This window comes from Sinocyclocheilus anshuiensis, unplaced genomic scaffold (genome assembly GCF_001515605.1).
Source record: "Sinocyclocheilus anshuiensis isolate Anshui unplaced genomic scaffold, SAMN03320099.WGS_v1.1 scaffold641, whole genome shotgun sequence".
NCBI classification, from domain to species: domain Eukaryota; kingdom Metazoa; phylum Chordata; class Actinopteri; order Cypriniformes; family Cyprinidae; genus Sinocyclocheilus; species Sinocyclocheilus anshuiensis.
In genome coordinates, this window is record NW_015536503.1 from 1283703 (window position 1) to 1308395 (window position 24693).

At 36.7% G+C, this 24693-nt stretch overlaps 2 protein-coding genes across 3 annotated transcripts in view; both read right to left on the reverse strand.

Moving 5' to 3' along the window:
* Positions 1–856, reverse strand: part of LOC107690761 (lumican-like) — a 3370-nt gene extending 2514 nt beyond the window's left edge. Inside the window, exon 1 of the mRNA XM_016489178.1 lies at positions 761–856. The gene's annotated coding sequence lies outside the window, so the exon portion shown is untranslated. The remainder of the gene's footprint in view (positions 1–760) is intronic.
* An 8721-nt stretch (positions 857–9577) lies between these two features.
* LOC107690767 (decorin-like) lies at positions 9578–24428 on the reverse strand. 2 transcript variants are annotated; one of them, XM_016489188.1, is made up of 8 exons: positions 24121–24428; positions 17585–17841; positions 12391–12503; positions 11330–11543; positions 11116–11229; positions 10913–11006; positions 10379–10517; positions 9578–10294 (listed from the first exon to the last, which is right to left on the reverse strand). In XM_016489188.1, the coding sequence occupies exons 2-8, from the start codon at positions 17817–17819 to the stop codon at positions 10094–10096; spliced, it is 1110 nt and encodes a 369-aa protein (XP_016344674.1). In that variant the 5' UTR covers positions 17820–17841; positions 24121–24428; the 3' UTR covers positions 9578–10093. The 2 variants fall into 2 exon arrangements, with proteins under 2 accessions (XP_016344674.1, XP_016344680.1); XM_016489194.1 differs by lacking the exon at positions 24121–24428 and adding an exon at positions 22464–22514.
* Positions 24429–24693: the final 265 nt, after the last annotated feature.

Below are 24693 nucleotides of genomic sequence, written 5' to 3' on the forward strand. Positions count from 1 at the left end.
GTTTACATGGTTACATAAGAGGCAATATTAAAATGTGGAAAAAAATGTTTAAGAATAACAGAACTTTCTATGGTGAACCTCAGACATAAACAAAACCCAGAGACATTCTTCTAATGGAAATTGATGACTTCATCCTCAAGAATGCAAATAGGCCCATTCCTCCCTTTGCAAATTAGACCCACATTACTTATGTGCAGATCCAAGTTCATCTCAAGTTACATTAACCTTACCTCATTCCTATATCTCACTTTGTCTTTGCATGCTATGCCGAAGAATTATTGAATGGCAAATGATAGAACTTGAGAAGAATAATGCAAGAGTACTTTTATAATATTGACTAATCGATTAATGTTTCATGAAAGTTAAAAGAAAAGAAGAATAAATTAGTTCAGGTGTCATGCATGGAATTTTGCAACTGTACTTGTGTATAACAATTCATGGAAAATGCCAAATGAAATCTCTGTTCATGCACAATTTAAAAATTCATGCATGCATAATTCTATCAGCTCATGCATTTTCAATAATTAATCAATTAAAAAAAAAATATATATATATATAACAACTTAACATCGTGTTTTGAATTAAATGCGTGCATGGAAGCTTCTCAAACATTACCAAGCTGAATATCCACAATAGGATCATACTTTTTCTTCAGTCCACCCCAAAAATCTGCCAAGCAGATTTCTGATAATCTCATCCAGACAGAACAAAAGTGAGCATGAGCTTTCTACTCATAACCGCAGATTCTAGATATCCTTACCTTCCTGCTTCTCTCTCTGTGCACGACTTCAGGTAGAGTTGTGTGCGGCCCGAGGACTCTGGAGAGAAAGAGTAAGGGAGGGAGAAAGCAGAGAGTGAGAGAGAGAGAGGGGGAGAGAAAGAGAGAGACACTCAAGCCAGTTGATAGAAAACAGCAGTGAGGCTGTTCTAGTGTGTAGATGTTAGCAGTTGTTCACTGAGAAACATATGGATTCTATCAAGGTTCAGGTGTAGCAAAGCAGTTTGGTACATGTAGTTCTTCAGGGAACACAGAAAGGAATAAAGACTAACTGGGGAGGGTTTGCAAAATATATATACCTGTATAGTCACCACACACACGCGCACATTTTTCCATCCCATCCTTTCCAAACAATCCCTCAAAACAATTCAACAATTGTGTGTGAGACACAAATAAGCCTACAAACACCTCCACTGTCGGCTCCATCATAGCCAATGCTATAAGCATTCCTCATAAAAAAATAAATGTTCTTAACAAAACAAAGGTTAATGAAACTATTTGGAAAATCATCTATAAAAAAAATTAATAAAACAAATTTGCTACTTGCGATGGCAGCTGCCTGCTATTAGACTACTGGTCTGTAAAAAAGACTTGGAAAAACTGACCAAATAAGAGGGTAGTGGGCCAAACCAGACTTACATAACCGTGTTGTCTATCTGAACAGAGAGTGTATCCAATTCTTAACAGCTGGTAGATTGTATATCATCAAACAGTGTGCCATCTTTTAACCTTAAGCCTCATAAAATCCAGACGGCTTCTGTCTGGCTGTGGTCATAGGTTTGTGTGATGGGAAGCTCGCACACGGTGGTGGGCTGTATGTCATGAGGGACCTAGGAAAGATGGTGCTGATTGCAGGTCAGTTTAGTTTTAATAGCACACATTGGCTCTTAGGAATGCAGTAAAGCCAGAAAAGCAGATGAGAGGTCGGTTCTGTAAACGTCATGTGTATCAGAGGAGCTGAGATTATGTATTGTCTTGGATTACTACTGCAAACTCAAAAAAGAATATGAAGATAAAATCTGCACACCAAATGTAATAAATAAATAAAATAAAATAATAATTCATATAAAATAATTAAAACGGAATATAAAATAGTGAAATAAATCACAATAACAACAAGATTGTAAACTGACGTATATGGTCATCATTTACATTTTTTATTTTAAGATTTTATTTACTTATTATATTGCATTATTATACTTAGTAAATGATGATAAGATATTAGGGTTACTGAGTGCGTTGATTCAAAACAAAGTTTACATTAAATTCAATTAAAATACATTATCATCATTTAAATATCAGGTTCTGAGAGTGTTGATTCAAAACAAAGCATAAATAAAATAAAATAATACATATAAATAAATAAATCATGTTGGGTCAATGATCATCATTTTACTTAAAAGATGTCAGGCCAGCATGTTAGTCAGGCTAATTACAGTGCTGATTTAAAACAAAGTATAAATAAAAGAAAACAAAATAAAAATCAAAAAATCATTATGAAATAAAAAATAAAATGATAAGGAAATAAAATCATTAAAAAAATGTAATAATAATAAATTTAAACAAATAAATCATTTAAACATCATCATGTTACTAAAAAAATGGCCCAACAGATTCAAGAGACTAAGAGTCAGATTCAAACACTAGTTATATACTTGTGCACCATGGCGTGTTATAGCATGTGCGCTAACTGCTAGGCCACAGATCTGATGCCGTTGGGTGGTCTTAAATTCTTCTGGATCAATCTGACTGCTGCAGTGCTCATACCTGTCCCATATCAACAGCAGTACAGCGCTATGACCTTAACACCCATTCCTCATCTGTCACGTCCCCTGCAGGTCACCCCTCCACTCACTCCACTCATCTGTCAGGCCTTTAGGGCGAGCACATGGTGCTGAGCTCGTGTTTGGACTTTATGGATGAAGTTATGCAGCAGGAGCAGGTCAGGGCAAACCTGTGCAGAAGCACTTTTTTTTTAGGTATTTCAAACACACCCCTAGACATAGTTATATGGCAGGTCATTTATTACACTTTACATGCTCACTTAACTGGTGGTAATTAGCTTCGTTTGAAGTACAAAACTCTTATTTTAGTATCATTGAGATACAATTATATCGTTTTTTATTAATATTCTGAATTAGTTTTTATTTGATATTTTCTGTTTTCATGAAAATTTTAGTTAAAGTTTTAGTAATTTTGGTAATAGTATTTATTTTATTTATTTGTTTATTTATTTATTTTGTCTACATCGTTTTTATCCATTTTTATTTTTTTGGTTTAGATTGAGTTATTTAGTACATCAAGCTGAAAATGAAACTAACTGAAAATGATAAATGTTGCCTTTTTAGAAAAATAGAATGTATATATTTAAATATATTTTATTTCAGTTTAAGTTTAGTTTTATTTCGAGTTGTTTTGGTTTTAGTTTTAGTTAATAACCCTGCAATACACTTTAAAAATATTGGTTATTTTAAAAGGAAGAGACTGTAAAAATGACAAACCTATTTTAAACCTATTTTACTGTAAAATACAAAAAATAATCCATGTGTTTTGTAAAGCAAAAAGAATGAAAATTGCCTAATCATTTATGGGGACAAGGTAATTTCCAGAACAATCATATTTGTTCAGATTATATTTTTATGATTTAAAGTTTTTTTTCTTAATTTTATTAATGCACACCTGAGTGTGCTATATTATCCTATAACATACTATAATTAAATGAAATACACAGTTACGCACTGTAAAATATACAGTGACCAACCTATAACATTTTATTTATTTATTTATTGAGTAAAATTCTCTATTTATTGAGTAAGGCAGCTGCAGTTTTGTTGCTGTTGTTGACCATAAACGTATTTATTTGACCATAAAGCCGGTGTCTTCTCAAGCCTGATTATTACCAGCCCAACTTGAGTAATGATGTTATTAAGTATTGTAAGAGTATTCTGTTGTCCAGCTGTGTTCTCACGGTCTTTCCTGTCTGGACATTGACACACACGGAAAATGAAAGCCTCAGCATCCTGAAGATCACTGGAAAGATTCTCAACACCAGTTCCATGAAAAGGTCCAGCATTTACCAACTTTGGTGTGTTTACTGAGAGATCTGTCTCCTTGAGGATTTCTGTTGAGTATCATGTCCTCTTTTCATCTCACCTTCATTAGTTTAGTGGGTAAATTCCCTCTGTCTTCAAAACTACGCACAGGAAAGTCCACAACTGCGTCTGTGTCTTGGTTTCTGACAACACCAGACATTTCCAGTCAAGTTTCGTAATTTCCAACCATTTTTCCTGGCCTGGATGTTTTTGAGACAAGTATAATACTCTAATGCAACCAAGTAAATTGAAACATGTTTTATGAATATATCAAAAAGCTGATGATTCTTCTGATCTTGTCAACAGCTGTATAATGTTTCCTCTCCTTATATCTTAAGCTGCTATTTCTACCTGATCTGACACTTAAAAATTACCTTTACTTGCAAATCCCAATGTTGTCCAGTTGCTTCAGTCATACTAACATTTTTATCCTTGAATAAAATGAGTTTCATCTTGTTTTCAAGCTAAGTCATGATACTCATTTAATTATATTGAGAAATACCTCATATGGTTCCCATTACAATGCATGTCTTTGTCAACAATAAACTGATTTAGCCACACACAATTTACATTGGTTTTTAAGAATGCAGAGAGAGCTGACAAACGAAAAATGCTACAAAACTTTTCAGTGTGGCTTAAGTTTACAGTGAAACACAAAGCTGCAAAACAGTGAGCTCACAAACCTTGGTCAACCAGTAAAAGTCAGTCAGCTTCATTAACTTATGAAAAATCATTGGTGTTACTCTATCTTTGAGATGATGCTTAATGAATCGTGGCTATCTGACACTTTTGACTAGAGTCTAATTGACTCTAGCTATATTAAATATTCACTATATATTTGTCATGAATTTGCTGGCAAAAACAACATTGTGTATCTAGCTTGTGTATCTAAGACTTTAGAGTTGATACATTCCATCCATTTAAATGAATCAGTTCAAACTATGAATTTCATATAAATCAGCTATGATAGAATTCAGAATCAGTTATTTTTGACTAATCTGATGATTTTGTCTAGTGTGAATGTGTTAAAAAAGAAAAAAAAAGACTTTAGAGTTGATACATTCCATCAATTTCCATGAATCAGTTCAAACTATGAATTTCACATAAATCAATTCAAAACTCTGAATGATTAGTCATGAATAAAAAAAAAGTTATATATATATTTATATATATATATATATATATATGTCTGACAAATTAAAATGTCTGAATAAACAAACAAATAAATAATATATTAACAGAAAAATTGAAGGGGGTCTGAATACTTTCCGTACCCACTGTATATATATAAATATATACTGTATGTATGTATAATATTTATAATTTATGAAATCTTTTTAAAGGTGCAAATTGGTGTTACGAAAATGTCTGAACTGCTGCTGTTTTAGAACAATATGTTCACTTATGTAAAATCCCTTATGTTATGTTATGTAAAAATCCCTGCTATCAGCTCTCCTCTTAATTAGCTAGAGCTATTCAGACTCAGTTTGGACACAAATAGTCAAGTGTTGGGTGATCCTGAGGTGGACAAATGCACCTCAGACACCTCAGTACTGGCAAACACACACTCACACACACACACACACACACACACAGACACACACACACACATGGTAGCACATGTGCCACAGGCGGCTGTGAGGGTAATTTCAGACCTCAGTGTATCCACTTAATATAATACCAGCAAGCTAGTTAAGATGTCACAGCTCACACACTTGCATGCTGTGGAGGCATGTGAGACCGAGAGCTGATCAAAGCTCACACTCAGGGTTTCAGCACAGGCCTATTCTGAGGGAGACTACCATTTTGAGAATGAATCACTTCTGTCATGATGTGGCGCACAAAGCATCAATTCTAATTGTGACAGGAATGTGTTAAAGTGCTGATTTTAAATTTGCATTATTCAATAAAGCAGAAATTATTACTTCATTTTGGTGCTGTCAGTAGATTACATTTTAATTATATGATATGATATATTATATTATATACATTTTTTAAAAATAAAACAATTTAGACTTTATATCTCAAATGTGACATTTATCAGGTTTTTTTTAGTATTATTTACATAATATTATAGTATTTATTAATAGTATTTATTATATTTTCATTTTCATTTAAATTTAAGTACTACTAATTTATATGTCACTTTTATTATTCTTTTATTTGAAATACAATTTATATTTATTTCAGTTTTAGTAATTTTAGCACTTCTACAATCTTCTACAATCTTATTTATTTTTCATTTGATAGCAACACTCATCATATTGTTTTTTTATATAAAACATTTCAACTTTAGATCTGAATGTGAATTTATATTAATATATATTAGTTATTTTATATTATTAATACACTATTATAATATTTTTAACATTTGGATTAGATTTTATTTTGTTTTAATTTTAATTCTAGTTTAAATGTTAGTAATTTTGTTATGTGCTTTTGTCATTTTACTATTGTCTTTTTGTAAACATCTATTAACTTTAATTCAAATTTATTTCAGTTTTAACACTTCAACTTTATTTCAATTAGTTGCAAGACAATTTTTTAATTGTCATTTCAGTTTGTTTAAATTTTCATCTAATATTTATATTTTATTTCAGCTTTATTTGTTTTAGTTAATAACAAAAACAAAACTGTTTTATATGCTACAAAGTGCGTTATTTCTTATTTTAAACATTATTTCACAATAATCCTTTTATTTGTTTGCTTATTTAGATAATTTTTTAAAGGCAGGAAACAGGCATTCGCAGAAAATTGTGTAGATATGTATAAGTCATTTTGTGTAAATATATGATTGTGGGTGATATTCATACTTCTTAAATCCCACAACACAAATAATAAATGTGTCATTTGGATGTCATTAATGAAAATAATGCCACTTCAAATTATTTTATATAATTAATATTAAACTGACAATATTATGCTGATATTATGCTGTACATTCTCCTCTGTGAGCCTCTGCTGTCCTCATTAAGCTTCAACCTTAAAGCTCTTGTCCAGTGCAATGAGATGATATTAGTTCTTTCCCTCAAGTAAGAAGAGACGCTTTAAACTGCCACAGTTGTTAAATATACCTCTCATACACTTAGCTCTCTGGCACACACACTCATATATTTACACATACACAATCCCACACTGTGTCCTCTCCATCTCTCACTCTCTCACTCACACACACACACACACACACACACACCCTTTCACAATAATCTTTTTATTTGCTTATTTAAATATTTTTTTAAAGGCAGGCAACAGGCTTTCACAGAAAACTGTGTAGATATAAAACATTGTCCTTTGGTGTAGATATATGATTATGGGTGATATTTATACTTCTTAAATCAACATAATTAATAAACATGCCATTTGGAAAATTTTAAATTGGCCATTTTTAATTTATATAAATAATAATCATTTTATTATTAATTTTATTCCCACCTCTGCTCCACTCACTGTAAAGCTCTTGTCCAGTGCAGTGTGGTGATATTAGCCTTTTCCCTCAAGTAAGAAGAGATGCTTTAAACTGCCACAGTTGTTAAATATACCTCTCATACACTTAGCTCTCTGGCACACACACTCATATATTTACACATACACAATCCCACACTGTGTCCTCTCCATCTCTCACTCTCTCACTCACACACACACACACACACACACACACACACACGTTTGTTTTTGTGAAAAGGGGGACATTCCATAGGCGTAATGGTTTTTATACTGTACAGACCGTATATTCTATTGCCCTACACCAACCCTACCCCTAAACCTACCCCTTACAGGAAACTTTGTGCTATTTCAGATTTTCAATACACTCCATTCTGTGTGATTTATAAGTGTTTTGAAAAGTGGGGACATGGGGTAATGTCCTGAAAAGTCACCTTCTCCTTGTAATACCTATGTCATACCTTTGTCATTATACAAATTTATATTGTCACAATATTTTTTTGTCACAAAAACGCACGCACACACACACACACACACACACACACACTGCGCTTTACAGTTGAGTTCTGGAGGAGGAGCTTAATTATTAAAGCTCATATGACAGCTAAATGTGTATGAACTGAGAGAGAACTCAAAATCGTACAGCACAAAATAATCCACAAGGGGGCACTAAACAGAAACGAGAGAGAACCTGGTGGATATATTATGAAATTAATGAATTAAAAAAATTCTGCTATATGAAAATGATCCCAACATATAGATATGAAAATTAGAAGACATAAAAGTATTTATTTGTTACTGTTCAATGTCTTACCATTTCATTGCATTCTTCATAGTTGATTGAAGAATTTACCTAAACCAAAAATAATCTTAACTTACATTTTCAGCATCTCTATTCCGTCTTCTGAAGTGCCTGATTCATATATTGCCTAGAGCGTTCGTCATTATCAAATCAGTAAATTCTATCATATTTTTCATGTCCACAAAGGCTACTATTAACTTCCATCCTAACAGTTAATCCCTGTGTTTAAAGAGACTCATGACTATTTTTTAATTTTCATAAGGTCTGTTTATGGTCGACCAGGAAACTGCATTTGTCTGCAGTGGTGACAGTGAGATGACACAATTGCAACTATTATTTGTAAAACCTGCAATTTCTATATCAGACAAACAAAATACAGAGTAAGAATAATACTTCAGTTTCAAAACAGAAAATTGAGATGAATTAAAGGATATGAAACCACTCAATTAAAAGGACTGAATGTCTTATTGCAAACAAAAAAACAACCATAACTTAATTTATTTTGTAGGCCTATTTTCTGTTTTTGGACACAATAAAATGGCCACATAAAAGGCTCAGAAAACCTTTGTTCCTTGGATTGACTTAGAAATGGATCCCTAAAAGGGCTTTAACATTGAAAAAAATATATAATTTTGTCCTTAGTGTTTTAACCTGAGCAATGGTTGTATAATTCATATAAATGACACAAACTGAGTTTTGTTTGACACCTAGCACACAAACGTGACATTTTTACCGTAGCTCTTCAAGGCCCTCTGCGACTGTAGCATCCATCCAAGAAAATTTGTCCTGTGTGTTCTTTTGAGGCATCATTCGGTTTCATTTACCTGAAAACCAACCCTGTGCCCGAACAAACCCAGTAAACCACCCAGTGAAAGTTCCCATGAAAGCACGGTGAGAGATTTGACTGTTTATTTGGTTCAAGACACCTGTGTCGGAGCCCTCAATTGGCCAGAGAGAGAAAAAGAGAGAGAGAAGAAAGGGATTACCTTTATTGCCGATATATTAAAGTCCAAACTACTGTAAGTGCTTGTGCTTCAAAGCATTAATAGGATTCTTTTATACAGCGTATATATACAGCGTTTATACAAGAGACATTCATGACTCTCATGAAAGCAGGAGGTGTCCATGTCCGTCGTCTCCCTCCCGATCCTTCCAGACTGAAAAACACAGATGATCAACAAACACGAAAAAAGAAAGAAACACACGTACAAAAAAACAAGCTCGCACATAACACGGCAGTCACCAGAGCAGCAAAAGCATGCTAGTTTGGGAATCACTTTCGTCGTAATGACAACATAGTTTATTCTACATCTTGAAGCGCTATGTTCACTTGGGTAGAGCGGACGGGATCTGAGGAAACTAATGAACACAAATGTCACCAAAGCATCTGAATTGAGACGAAGAGAAACTCATACAGCCCAACTTCCTCTCACTTCAATCCATTGCGTGAGAATGAACAACGATTTTTAACAGCACAATCTGAACTAGCGCAACACGGAAAGTAATATCTGAGTACATTCTAGCATACAAGCTCTTGTTATTGGCACTGGCTGACATGTGTTAACCCCTTGCTGCCCGCTCTGCAGGCCAGCGAAGAACATAGAAGAACATGGCTTAGGTCCAGAAGATCCAAACGGACCTTCAAAAAAGATCATTTCGGGTGATGTGCACTATTGGATATTCTAAGTGGTCATGGCTTTACTTTCTTTATTTTTATTTTCTTCAAAATCGTACATTTTCTGCTCTCCTCTGCACTTATATCAACACAATATGTATGTTCAGTACAATAATGATATGCATTTGGCTATTTGAAAGCATCGTGTGGTATCTGTCCAGTAAACTGCCTGTTGAAAATGGAATTGTAGTTTATTTCGGGTTAACTGAGATAAGACATTCAAACTAAATTATGTGCTTGAAAGGATTAGGTAAGACAGGAAGGGGCGGGATGAAAACAGTGACTAAGCCATCTGAAGGGACGCTCTATTTCTTTCTGTAGTTGCCCAGTTGAATGGCCGAGCGGTCGAAGACGCAGCGGAAGGTGATCGGCTGGACCTCCCAATAGGGCACTGGATTACTGAACAGGCTAATGCCTGAGTACATGGCCTTCTTTGTATTATAGCCGGGTGGGCAGAAGTCCTCTGTTCCCACTGCAGCAATCTTGTTGGCGTGAAGGTAGATCACCTGGAATTGATGGAACGAGAGCGTGACAACGTGTGACTTACAGACGTGTGGAAATGGCATGTTAACTTGTGTGAGATCTCTCACCTGGATGTATTTGTGGTCTGGCAGGCCAGACGGGACCGTAGTCAGCATGTTATTGTCCAGATGAAGTTCCCTCAGGTGAGGCACGTTGGCCAGAGAACCGTTCTCCACCACGCTGATCTCATTGTGGCTCAGACCCAGCCTGCAAACACACACTGTGTTACCATCATTAACAAACTCAACTCAAGTCTGAGTCAATAGTCTTTTATAACATCTCGGCATGTGCGGTGGAAAATCTCTGTAATATGAATGTTCTAATTTCTCTGTGTGATCCAAAGCAAACTGATCCATTCAATGATGTCATGGTATTTGAGTCTCACAGGGTCGTTCTCATGCAAATTCAAAACAAACCTAATGAAATCTGAATTATTATTTCCTCTGTATCAAACTCTTTCCTTTCGGAGTCAGATTTTGCTGAGCTTTTCAGAAACATATTTAGCTGTTTCCATGCAGACTCTTCAAGTCTGCCATGAAGGAAAATCAACTGTTTGTTTGCATAACAAATTACAAATATATTAAGAAGAGATATGCATTTACTTGGACAGGTTCTTGAGGCCCTTCAGACTGCCTGCAGTCACTTTGGTGATCTTGTTACCATCCAAGTGAAGTTCAAACAGAGAGCTGGGCAGACCTGAACATTTTTGACACAGATTAATGAAAAAACAATGATGTTGTATTGATACAATTCACTGAAGTGAAAGGGGCCTCCATCATTATTCACAATAGGGATGATTCTGTACCTTTGGGAATGGAGGTGATGTTGGTGTCAGCAATTCGGATATAAGAAACCCTCTTCAGATCAGCAAAAGCACCATTATCAACTCCAGAGCTACTCAGAGGGTTCGAGCCCAGCTCTGAAACAAGACAGAGTCAACATGTTCACGGGTTCATATTGCAGTATTGTTACACTGTTTCTAATAATGTTTTCTAATAAGCACAGACAAAAATCCCTACCCATGACGATGACATTGGCCATGCCGGCAAATGAGGACTTCTTTATCTTGTTAATCTGGTTCTCGTGAATACGCAGCTCCTGGAGGCTTTTCGGTATGTTAGCAGGAACATCCTTCAGGAGGTTCTTGGACAAGTACAGTCTCTCCAGATTGATCAGAGCAGAAAAGGCCTTGGCATGAATCATGGTGATCTTATTGTTGACCAGGATGAGTGTCTGAAGAAAAAAAAAGTCATTCCTTTAGGAACCTTATGGCAGTTACATGACTGCAAATGGTATTATTGGTATAATTCTTTAGTTATTAGTGTTTAAATGCAAAAGTTTTAATTACTCAACCTAAAGTTGTTCCAGTATTTGTGTTCAAGTCTGTAATATTGTTTTCACCCCTGACATTCAGTCATATAAAGTTCACTAGCTACTTGGTATAATCTATAGTACATTCCAGTGAAAAAAATCATCATTTTTATGTTCTGTTTGCATTCATCTTTCATTAGATCCAGGCGCCATGTGGGAATGACACATTTCTCACACTCAGAGCTGTCTTCTGGAGATAATGGATTGGAAACACGGAGGATTTCATATTCCGGATTATGAGTTTCTCTGAAGCTCTGTTTTGTAAAGTGTTTCTGAAGATCTCCAGAGAATTTTTTGCAGTGTTTTCGAAAAATTGGAGCAGATATTTGCCTTCAAAGATTGCTGTGGTTGCAAAACATAGTTTTAGTACCTAATTCCACATTTGGCAGACAAACGACAGTTTTCTCTGGAGATTTTTTCAGCTCACAAATGGCTTTGATTTGGACTCTATGTTCTCTGTGTTTAATTGATGCTTTCAAGGTCATAGCAAAAACATCACGCTGTCACTTCCAGTTATCAGCAGCAAGCAGCCAATTGATCTCAAAATGTATATATAAGTGAAATAGGATTTGTCCCATGAGGGGTTACTTGGATTTAAAAGGGGATTGAGAAATGTCATTGCTTCTACGATCCAATTTAGACAATTAAAGAAAATGCAGTTAAAAAAAGAGAGAGAACAAGGGAAAGAGTGAGTAATTGAATATCTCACTTGGAGACCCTTGAGGCCTTTGAAGTCGTTTTCTTTGATCTCTGAGATCTTGTTGTTCTGCAAATCCAGGAGAGTGGTATCAAGTGGAATTTTTTCTGGAACGTTCTTCAGACCTGAGAGACACAAATACCACAAGTAGTAAGAAAAACGGCACTGATGAAATGGGATATGAGCTGATCTGGGCTTTTATGGCTAGAATCTACTTTGAAATCTCATCAACTGTAGACATATGGATCCTGGTCCAACACCAACAGAAGACACTCAGATACGGACAAAAAAAATCCTACAAGAGTGTAAATTGTGGTGCTAAATCGAATAGCCACATTCCTGAAAAACATATAAATGGCAGAAAGAATGTGAACTCTGGAGTGGTCTTGGTTTTGGATGAGCTCCAGCCGTTATTGTATAGACAAAACCGTTTATAGAAATATTTCTATTAACTTTTATGAGCTACCATTCTACATGTGTAACAAGAAGAATTTCTTAAATAAATAAATAAAAATAAAAAGTCTGTACCTAGGCTAAAAAGGGACAAAAAAAAGGTTTAATTGTAAATATCTCATTATAAATAAAACATTACTAAAGAACTAATTAATTTATATTCCTCTTTCTTTATTCATCTCATAATCTAAATTAATAAATTATTTAAAATAAAATAAAATAAAATAAAAATTATACTTCATTAGCTACAGGGCCTGAGCAGTCAGGTTTATAATGAGTACAACTACAAAATAACACTTAAAATACTGAAAACAGCATCAAAATGAATAATGAATCAATTCCTTACAAAGCCCTCGACTCCATAGACTAAAAAAAAGTCTGAATGTGCAATTGGATGCTGGACCACATTTCCAGAATGTAACACAGTGAGAAGTTATGATGATGGTTCACGTAAGTTTTAGTATTTCGAAACAGTGCTGAAAGTTCACTGAGTTAATCATAGATGACTCTTATGCCAGATATCTCACAGTTTTTCTTGGAAGGATTATAAAAGCTGTACGATGCTGTCAATCAAAAAAGCTGACATAAGATTTCCACACAAGGGGAGTTTGATTTTGCCAACATTGGACGACAGTATGCCTCTGCTTTCATTTAATGTGCTGCAGACCAAGCTACATGAATGGAATATGCAGTGAAAACAAAAACGTATTTAGACACTTAAGCCACACTTCCATTTGTAGGAATGTCTTTGCATTATATAACAAAAATATCAAACCAAGTGGCATATATTTTGAATAAAAACAGCACAAGCATGTTTTGTTTGAAATGTAAAAAAAAAAAAATGTATTTGTGAATAAATATTTTTTTTTATTTGTTTTAAGTGTCCAAAAGCTTTTCGGGGGCCACTGTGTATCAAAATGTTTGCTTCAAACATAAGAAAAACACAGGAAAAAATAGGTAAACACACATGCACATACATACACATAAATATATCGGCTCTAGCAACTCTAAAAGCTTTTTAGGCAGAACCTCACACAAACAATGTTTGGTTTTGTTTTGTGGTGAGTTTCCTCATCACTGCATGTGTATAAACAGTTTAAGAATATGTTCCTGATAATTATATAACAACAGGACAGAGGACACAGAGATCACAGTTGGACGTATCACTGCTGTTGAGATATCTCCCAAATGTTCCTTTCGTTTGGCTCTTTTTAGTCTCATTTTCTAATGGCTACATGTCTCAGCCAAAATCACAGCAATCAATTAAGGAATATATTATCAAAAAAGCACTAATAACATAATAAAAAACTCAATTTGAGTAAACATGTTAGAATTTTAACCCAAATGGCAATAAAATAATCAGAATGTTAAACTATTCAAAAACAAATGGTCCTCTGTGGTTAGAAATACTATTTAGCCACTGAAATCAGCAACTGAATCAAAATCAAGAGTGGAGAAAAACACAAAGCCATCATTAATAGACTCATGGATGCTAAACTCATTCCTACTTTTATTGGTGAGAAGAATAAAAACATGGGAGGCGGTTGGAAGTGGAAGTGGAAGTCGTGGCCTAATGGTTAGAGAGTCGGACTCGTAACCCAAAGGTTGCGGGTTCGAGTCTCGTACCGGCAGGGATTGTAGGTGGGGGGAGTGAATGTACAGCGCTCTCTCCCACCTTCAATACCACGACTAAGGTGCCCTTGAGCAAGGCACCGAACCCCCAACTGCTCCCCGGGTGCCGCAGCAAAAAAAATGGCTGCCCACTGCTCCGGGTGTGTGTTCACTGCTGTGTGTGTGTTCACTGCTGTGTGTGTGCACTTTGGATGGGATAAATGCAGAGCACTAATTCCGAGTATGGGTCACCATACTTGGCCACATGTCACGTCACTTTAATTTAATCCACAAGAATTTTATAATGTAAATCACACTACAATGTGGACCATTACCTAACACCGACTATTTTACACTTATCCCACTTGTAACATACAAGAAATACTAACCTCATATCAACTGGTACCTAAAAGAGGAGTATCTCACACTTACAGCCTGTTGTCAGCAAGTAAAAACACAAGCAGGCCCTTAATCAAACTTTCCTAGACAAACAAATAAATTTTTGCCATTAGTTGCTCTTGGGTTCTGGCACTATTTCCAGATGGTTTTCCCTGCAGCTGCAGAGCTATATAAACTGGGTCACATATTTGACTGGAAAGAGGGGAAGTTAGATGGAGAACAGGCCTGTCGGCACACCTATCCCCCCACCTCCATTCTTTTCCAGGTCTGTTTCATGCCAAAAGACCTGCAGAGCAGATGAGCGCTGAAGTCCTCAAATATTCACTCTTCTCTTATTTGTCTTTGTTCTTATCCCATTTTCATTCTCGTTCTTTCCCTGTCCATTTTAACTGGGGTTGAGTGTTAACATTGCAAATGGATTATTGAGAACTGCTGTTTTGCCTGGTCAACAGTATTTCTTTCCAAACAGACATTCTGTTTATCACACAAACCTCTAAGTAATTTCCTGTTTGAAAAAGCTATGCTAACTGAGACAACATGCTACAGCAACTCAGTTACACTACATTACATAATAAATCATGCTGGGAAATGTTTTATTAACCCTTCTTGACTATGTTCTGTAAATTTATAATGCTGTAAATATTACATAATCATGTCCAATTTTAATACAATACTCTGACTCTTTTCTGTGTAGATCACAGTGACATAGCAGACAGGGCAGTTTTACAGGAAGAGAAGTGGTAATCATTTGGAAGTAACCTCATAAAAGAACAGACTAGACTTTTTCAAGTATTAACATACACATACACGCCTGGGGATTCAATTAAGAAAATGAGGCAGCCGTCTGGTGGTTAGCGCCTAGTCGTGTACGGAAGTGAGGGCAGTTAACAGCATATGAAAACATTTAAAGTGGTTTTGAAACGGTGACATTAGTAATTCAATGATGACTCAACAATGGGCAGATCAAACAGAGAGAGAGGTTTTGTTTGTGGCTGCTTGGCCTTGGACAGTTTATGCTGTGAAATAATTGACATCAGGTGTAAACAGTGGAAATGGAAAGCAAAACAATGACACATATTAAGCAGCATGAAAAAAAAATAGATAAAGACAAACTTTGATATTGGCTTGACAAAGCCTTTTCAGAAAATTTTAAAATAATTTTACAAGCTCAATATTTGAAGGTTTTGTAGATCAAACAGTCAGACAAATAGGACTTGCAAGGGAGTTGTGGGTGGCTGCTAGGGCTTTGCCAGGTTGTTCTGGGTTGTTCCAAGCGTGTTGCTAGATGGTTACTGTTTGAGGGTTGCTTGTGGGGTTGCTAGGGTGTTGCTAGGCAGTTTGAAGGTTTTTCAGGTCAGACAAATAGGACCATTCGATAGATTGCTAGACATTTTCTAGGGCTTTTAGGTTGTTCTGGCGTGTTGCTAGGGTGTTGCTAAGGCATTGCTAGGCGGTTGCTGTTGTGTTGCTGGGTTGCTAGGCATTTCAAAGTGGCTACAAGGATGTTTTTCTGGTAGCAAAGTTGGTGTTTGAGCATTCTGTGTGGTTGCTAGGTGGTTGCTATGGTGTAGCAAAGACATGGCTAGGTGGTTTCTATGTTGTTGCTAAGGCATTGCAAGGTGGTTGCTAGTGTGTTGACAAAGATGTCTTGAGGGGTAGCAAAGCAAGTGTTTGAGTGTTCTGTGTGGTTGCTAGGGTGTTGCTAAGGGGATACTAGGGTGTTGCTAAGGCATTGCTAGGCAGTTTCTTTTGTGTTATATGTGGTTGCAAGTGTGTTGCTGGGTTGCTAGGCATTGCAAGGTGGCTACAAGGATGTCCTGGGGGTTGCAAGGCAGGCGTTTGTGTGTTCTGTGTGCTTGCTAGGGCATTGCTAGGTGGTTGCTATGGTGTTACTAAGGCATTGCTAGGTGGGTTGCTAGTGTGTTGCTGGGTTGCTAGAGGCGGCTACCAGGATGTCCTGGGGGCAAGCAAAGCAGGTGTTTGAGTGTTCTGTGTGGTTGCTAGGGTGTTGCTAAGTATTGCTAGGCAGTTTCTATTTGATTCTATGTGGTTGTTAGTGTGCTGCTGGGTTGCCAGGCATTGCAAAGTGACTACAAGGATGTCCTGGGGGGGTATCAAGGCAGTTGTTTGAGTGTTCCGACACACCGGGTTGCCAATCGGCAGAAAACACAGCGTATTGCAGACACGGAATCCAACAAACAAACTGGGTCAGAGATCGTAGATTCTACCCGACTTAAAAAGCCTCAGCATCCATATAAAACACTCTATGACCAGAGTCATGTTAAAATGCAGATAATCCAACTCATCACCTAACGGCGTAAGGTTTGTTGCCTTTTATTGTCAATTGTGCTTGTTTCTGTTAGGTGTCCTTAATCTGGCAACCCACATGAGCGTCAAGTCTGAGGAGGAGGGAGAAACAACCGTCTCTATTATTTTGAAATTGGACTGCTGTGCCCATTTCAACCACTAGCTGTCAATATTACATACTTCACCTTTAAATTACAGCTTGCCAGAGAAAGTACTTTCCAGTTTTATGAACAATAAGTAGGCTATCATACAGATAGCTAACAAACTGTTACAGTCTGTGGTTTTACTGCTAAATGCTATCAAGTTTGTTTTTGTCATTGATCATTGCCCACATCCAGCCAGAAACACTGACGGTGATACTTAAAAAAAAAAAAGTGTCAAATAGGCCTATGCAGCTTTCATCAAGCAGTCTAGTCTAGTATCATGAAGTCTTTACCTAGGTCAGAACACTGGGCCACTCGCAGATGACACTGGCACCGGAAGGGGCAGAAAGGTCCATCAGGTTCCTCGGGTAGCACAGGAGGCGTCTGAATGGGTGGTTTACGAGTCGGAGGCATGGGTGAACCTGAGCCCGGTTCGTCCTCCATCATGAAGTCCATAAAGCCAGACTGACGGAAGGGCAGAGCCCAGCATACAGACACCAAAAGCAGGGAGAGACAGGCCGATTTCATGTTGCTGATGGAGGCCTGGAGGCTAAAATGGAGAAGAGAAAGGGTTAAAGGTGAGGGGCAATATGCTGGGTGGCATCTCAGGATCTGTGATGGTGAGAGGTTAAAAGTCAAATGACAGATGTAGGGTGCATGAATGTGACTGAGCAATGTGGGCGATAACAAGGCAGAGGTCAGGGGTCAAATTTAGGTCTATATTAGATTTTAGAGGTCTCTGGTGGCTATTGCTGCGGCTTTTCATGCTGTTAGACTGATGGTTAGCTTTATATGACTAAATGCATTTGATTATATTTAATAAAATAAGACTGAGATAAATTGAATTATGAACAACACAGTATACCGCAGTGGGTGTAATAAATTATTTAAAATGAACTTTAATTTAATGAAACATTCTTCCGAAATGTGCTTCATACATTTTCAGTCACTACTATTATTTATAAATAAGGGAATCATCTTATTAAATGCTGTAAACCTAGGGATTGCCAAACTTTTTGCCAAAGACACCCAAAATCAAAGATTTATCAAAACTACTTTTTTAAAGAAATTAATACTTTTTTAGCAATGATGCATTCACTTGATCAAAAATGGCAGTAAAGACATTTACAATGTCACAAAAGATTTATATTTCAAATAAACGCTGTTCTTTTGAACTTTCTACAGTAATCATCGAAGAGCACAGCTAAGCAGCACAACTGTTTGATAACAATAATAAATATTTCTTGAGCTCCAAATCAGCATTTTATAATGAATTCTGAAGGATCATGTTACAAAGTCAAAGCAAGTTATCCAAATATTATCTGGTGAACATTAATTGTATTAAGCTGACAGTGTTTTTTTCTACCAGTAATATTAAATGTATAACTTTTTTCAAGAAAGAAAGAAAGAAAAAAAAAAACTTTTATTGCATGAAAAAACTTGTCTATAGATTAAATAAATTGTAATTAAACTCATAAATTTGCAAACAGTTGTTAGAAATAAAAATTAAACGGTAATAATATTAAATTCTATAAAAGTTTTTTTTAAAACACTGGGTTAAACTGACATATCCATGTAGCCCCCTGAAATTTGAAAACTTCTGCTATACACTGTTAAAATGACAACCATGCACACTATATCAGTGAGAATTGATAGTTGACCTGGGTTTAAACTGCATAACCAAACTCATTCATGCCCTCATTCATAATAAAAAATAACCATCTTCTGTTTCAGATAGAGTGCACAAATCAGTCCACAAGCATAATACATAAACATATGTCTGAGGAGTAGCTGGATGTCTCTGAACGACGAGGAAATTGTAAAGTAGGTACAGAAACTCCCAGAGCTCAGTTCGACTTTACAGGGTCATCTCAGGTCCATGTAATCAACATACAGCATAATTACAGTAGTTCAAATCCTCCGGGCGGCCACGTCACTTGGACAGCGAATAACCACTGTGCCCCTGTTAAACTCTGGAAACCCAGAAACTGACCTTGACAAACCTCTGGAAAAGAGCTTTTCTTCATTTCTCAAGCAAGAGAAGGCAATGATACATACATTCAATCTTAGTGCAGATCTAAATAAGATGAAGTTTGTGACATATTTCAGGAACCATAAAAATACTTATGACGTATAAAAACAATTATGAATATTCGCAATTATCTACAAGCACACAAAGTGTAAATATAACAGTTTCTCTCAAAAGACTAACTTAGAAGTCTCAGAAGAAAACTCCTGCAAAGCATGGCAAGTGACTTTCAACCTCTGATTTCTTGATTTGCATCATGGGAGAGCACGTTGAAACAATTTTCTGAGGTTCCTACAGCTCAACCAGTATCCATGTTTCAAGAAAAACAATGAGAAATTTTTGTTTTATTCAGTGGCATTTCAAAACAACAACTTGCCAACCTCAATTTAGACATGCTATTTGATTTAATGCTACGTTTTCAGGCCTGGATACAATATGCATCACTTCAGACACCTTTAATTACCTTTGACCCAGTGGGCAATAAGACGCTTTGCGCAAACACACTGCAGTATCACTTTGCCCTTTAACATTTAAGCATGTGGTAAATTTACAGTGCATTCAAGGTAGTTTTATGCTTGTGTGTTCCTGGGAATTGAACCCATGACCTTGCGCCATGCTCTACCAGTTGAGCTGCACAAACCCTTTCTTCTATATGTATTCCCATCAGGAATGAAGCCACAGTATGTGTTTAGAGCCTCAGGAGTTGGTCAGCAGTATGAAAAGCCCTCTGAGCATTACAGGCTGTCACCATGAGCGATTCTGTTTGCAGGGGGATCATGGGAAGCTGTTGCTGCAATTGAGTTGTGTCCTGTCAACAAACCGCAGGCTGCTATGAGAGCCAGGCAAACAGACAAGACAGACTGATGGTGTCATAACTTTGCTGGGAAAAAACAGGCAGGGCACAAAGTTCACATTCTCCAAACACAAAACAGGAATAAAAATAGGCTTTTGGCAAATAAATAAATTGGTAATCACATGAAGGAATGTGAACATGCAATAAGTTCTCATTACTAATGAGGGGTATTTGTAGGTCAAGTTTGGTTCTAGCACACATGCATTTTTATATGCTTGCATAGACACTGAATTATAAATGTTATTATATTGACAGGGTCTAAATATAAGCCTTTTGTGAATAAACAACTTCAGAGAGCTACAAATATTCATGAATCCTTTAAGATTCATTAAATATTGAATTTATGCAATCAATAGTTTAATCAGTGTGATTAAACATGTTCAGTGTCAATAACATAATATAATAGTCATTCCGTGATTTCTAATATTTGATTATACATAAAAATTAAAAAATATATAAAAAAATTATCTAGATATTTTTATACATTTATCTGTACATTGTTTTTATACATGGTTTAAAAATGAAATTAAAATAATAATTCATGGCTGGTAAGAGTAATTTAAGGCTGGTAAATTTTCTCAGTTCACACTACTTGGATCTGCAGATCATATCAAAGAGAATGTAGCCAAAAAAAACGACTCAACAGAAAGGATGCTGTGTTCCTCTCAGGAACCAATGGACCAGTGTCATATGGCTCAATGCGTCAACAATTATCAGAACTGATTCTAAATAAACTTGAGATGTGATTTTTCCCAGACAGTTCTGTGCCTAACTATCAGCTTCTGCCAGGTTGTTACAGGCCTTCGGCTTTGATTTCTCCCCGTCTGCGGGTGAGGCAACAATCTGATCCAACTGAAGTGTTTCACAGAACCCAAAATCAGCACTCGCCTGTTTCTGGTCTTATAAATGTGGACTTATAATAATCAAGAGGAGACAGAAAAATGTCCACTTTTCCTCTCATTCTAGGTCTCTCAGTTTCCAAGCATTTCTACCTTCTTGTCTTTCAGGATCTTGAGGTCTGAGTTGTGTCACAGCAGGTCTGATTTGTCTCAGCAGAGAAAAAAGGGAGGGTTGACACTCCTTTTCTCTCCCTCAATCAACCAAATCTTGTCTTGCTGCAAACATTCTTAAAACAAGATAAACTTGAGAACCTAAAGACATTGATAAAATGTTTTATAGCAATAAATAATATAGTGCAGATTAACAGCACAACTAACATAAATAGCTGATATGTTGTATACATACACACCTACACACACTAAATTTGAGTTTAATCTCAAGACTGCTCCACTACAGGTGTATATATTACAGAAGTGTGACATTAGTTTGTTCAGTAATTATAGTTTTGTACTGTATTATTCAGACAGCATTATGTCTAAGAAAGGTTGACATATTCAAAGCACTATAAGTGATTTATGGCATAGTGTGGTGGCAGATGAAGCCATGTGATCAAACTCAGTGTTTATGTTACTGTTTATTAAGTAGTAGTAGTAATAGAACATGTACATAAACATTAGAATTATCCATTGCAGTTAATTGTATGCAAAAAAAAAAAAGAGAGAGAGAAATATTTTTTTAGTATTTTTGTCTTGTTTTCCTGTATGAATATCTAAACAGTCCTAAATCAACATATATTTATTTCAGAAGTAAAATTACATAAAAGGCAATAAGTCTTGTTTTCTGAAAAAAAAAAAAAGTCTTTTTGCTTAAAAAGTTTATGCTTAAAACAAGAAATGCATACTGGCATTTGGTAGCAAACACTCATTAAAATAATGAAAATTGTATGAAAATAGAATGCAGCTCTACATATCTCACTTTCTTCTCTGTTCACACACACATACAAACACACACACACACATTGACCTGTTGCTCCTTTCAGCAATGACTCACAGAAAGGTATTTACAGGCTACAGGACATTTAAAACATGTGTGCTCCCTTCATTTGAAAACATACACATAGACCAGTTTTATCATTGCACCCCAAAACCTGCCTTTTATTTATGAAAGCATTCCTCCACTGAAAGCTCTAAAATATCCAGAATTACTCAAACACTGAGAGAATGGTTCAGAAATGTAATTATATGCTCATTCCAATGAGTCATGTGTCAAAACAAAAGCACAAAAAGACATAATACTCAATGTGCAAAAGCCTAAAAATGTGGACTTAATATTCAGCTCAACAAACTGCACTCCTAAACTCCAAAGCCACTGCCAAAGCACAATTAGACTTTCTCACAGATCAAAACCATGGTTAAACCCATCAAACATGGTTGTCTTCAAAAGCACCTACCCGAAAGCCACAAAAAGTTATTCAGATGGTGAATAAGCAATTTTATGCTGAAGGCCAGCTGATTATTGAAAAAAAGGATCAAACTCATGACTATAACTATATGCTCGATCTAAGACAATCCCAGTTGCTCACATTTATATTCAAGCACTCTTTAAATCATCCTCCCACTTCCTTTTTCCAAGGCAACTGCCTATCTGTCATAAGCAACTGCTTTGACTTTGGTCCAAAGCTCCAAAGTCTTTTTCTCAAAGGGTTAAAAGGCAAATAAGAAAAGGAAAAAGCGGCAGCGACCAGCATGGCTACCATTAAATTACTCTCTCTTTCTAACATCAAATAGTTGGAGCCAAATGGAGACCTTTTGCTTCCAAAGAATACTTATTGCATGGCCCGAGGACGCTGTCTTTTGAAGGGAGGAAGAGAGGGACGAGAGTTTCCTGTCATGGTACAAACTGTGTACTTGAGTTCTGTTTGCAATTAGTGCAAGTTGTAAGCCATACAAAAGAGAAGCATTCTCTAACCTTAAACCCAACCCCAAATCGAACCCCAACCAAAGAGAAATACATGACCCAATTAGCCCAACTTTTAAAACCCGAAATGCCTGTTGAATTAGTCTAAACCTTTGTCTACAGCCCCGCCCACCCTGAATATTTTAATTTAGCTGGGAATTTGGTGGTGGGATTACCAGGAAGTGCCTTGTCAGACTTGCCTGCCATTGGAAGGAAGTTATATCATTAAAGGATTAATGAGACACCAGTCCCACGCGCTCACTCTCTCCATCTCTCTTTTCTCCTTCAGAGTGCTATCATCCTTCAGCTGATATGGCTCAAGGCACTTTGGCTTCCAAGCCACGGATAAAGTGTTTAGGATGCGACTTCTGGAGCGAGTGGAGGCAAGCAGATGCAGAGCGAGGCCAGAGGACAGAACGTCTCCCCAGACAGGTCTATCTGAGGAAGGCGCTGTTAGAAATCCTCTAGTGTTTCCAGGCCTTACATGAATTCTTTCTAAATGCCAAGTAGCACACAAAAGGAAAAAAAACCAGGATGGAAAAGTCGGAGCAAAGCGAGTAAGGGCCCTCGAAAAGTTAATGGCTTTTTCACAACAGCGAGTATGTGTGGGGGTTTCAAAGAGCAGGGATACTTGTCACAATTTGGAAAAGTCTGAAAAGGTCTTGTCCTCTCCAACCAAACCAGAAAGAAAATGACATCGGCAATCAATTTGCATAAACACAATTTTCTAGCTTGAAATACAAAGGATGGTTTTCTCATCAGAATGCAACCAAAGCACCTTAATCCACATGCAAACCCACAGCTATTAACAAGGTACAAAAATGCAGGAAGCTAAAATAAATGCATTTTTATCATCGATTCACTCATGTATTCTCTCATTTGCATTCAGTATCTTGAATTAATTAATCTAGGATATGCCAGAATTAAGCAAATTCACTCAAAACTTCCAATGCAAAGTCTTCATTTCTGCACCAAGCCTTAATGAACTGCAGAAATCACCAAACTGAGATTCCAGAGGGGTGATACTCACATTTCATCAGTGCAAACCGTCCACCTCTCTTTGAGACGGTCAGTCTGTTCTGTCAATCAAAATCCCTGCTTTTCATCACTCAGAAGGGTTAAGGGTAGAGCTTTGGGTGAGCTGATCTTACCTGCACGTACAGGAGCGTGTAGAGCTGCAGACAAAGACCCGCAAATCCAGAGAGGGCTGGAGCTGATGTACAGCGTGGCAGGCCGAAGGCTGATCACTGTGTGGATGCCTGCAGCCAAGATCAGGCAGGTGTGCTCTGTCACGGGGGGAGGGGATGGAGAGAAGAACAGAGAGGGAGAGAGAGAGGACGAGTGGAGGGAGGGAGGGAAGAAAAGGAGAGAGGGAGGGGTTGATTTCTTCGTCCTTTTCAAATGAGACAATTGGAGAAGAACTTCCCCCAGTCTGGAGCAGTCCAAATGCAGTTGGAACAAAAAAAAACTAGGGAGAAAAAAGTTGGGAGGCGAGAGGCTGCGACTATACAGGCATTGGCAAGTTCCCATACTGTGTCAACTGGTAAAGATAGGGAATTCTGGATACAACAAAAGCAGCCCGGCTCCCTCCCTTTCGGCGGACTTCATGCTGCCTTTTTTGCATGGTGGAAACATTCCCCTCCTTTCCACCCACCATACTTTTGTTTCTTTTGAAACAAGAAACTTAATACACACATACATACAGCATTTCCAAATCCGCATTA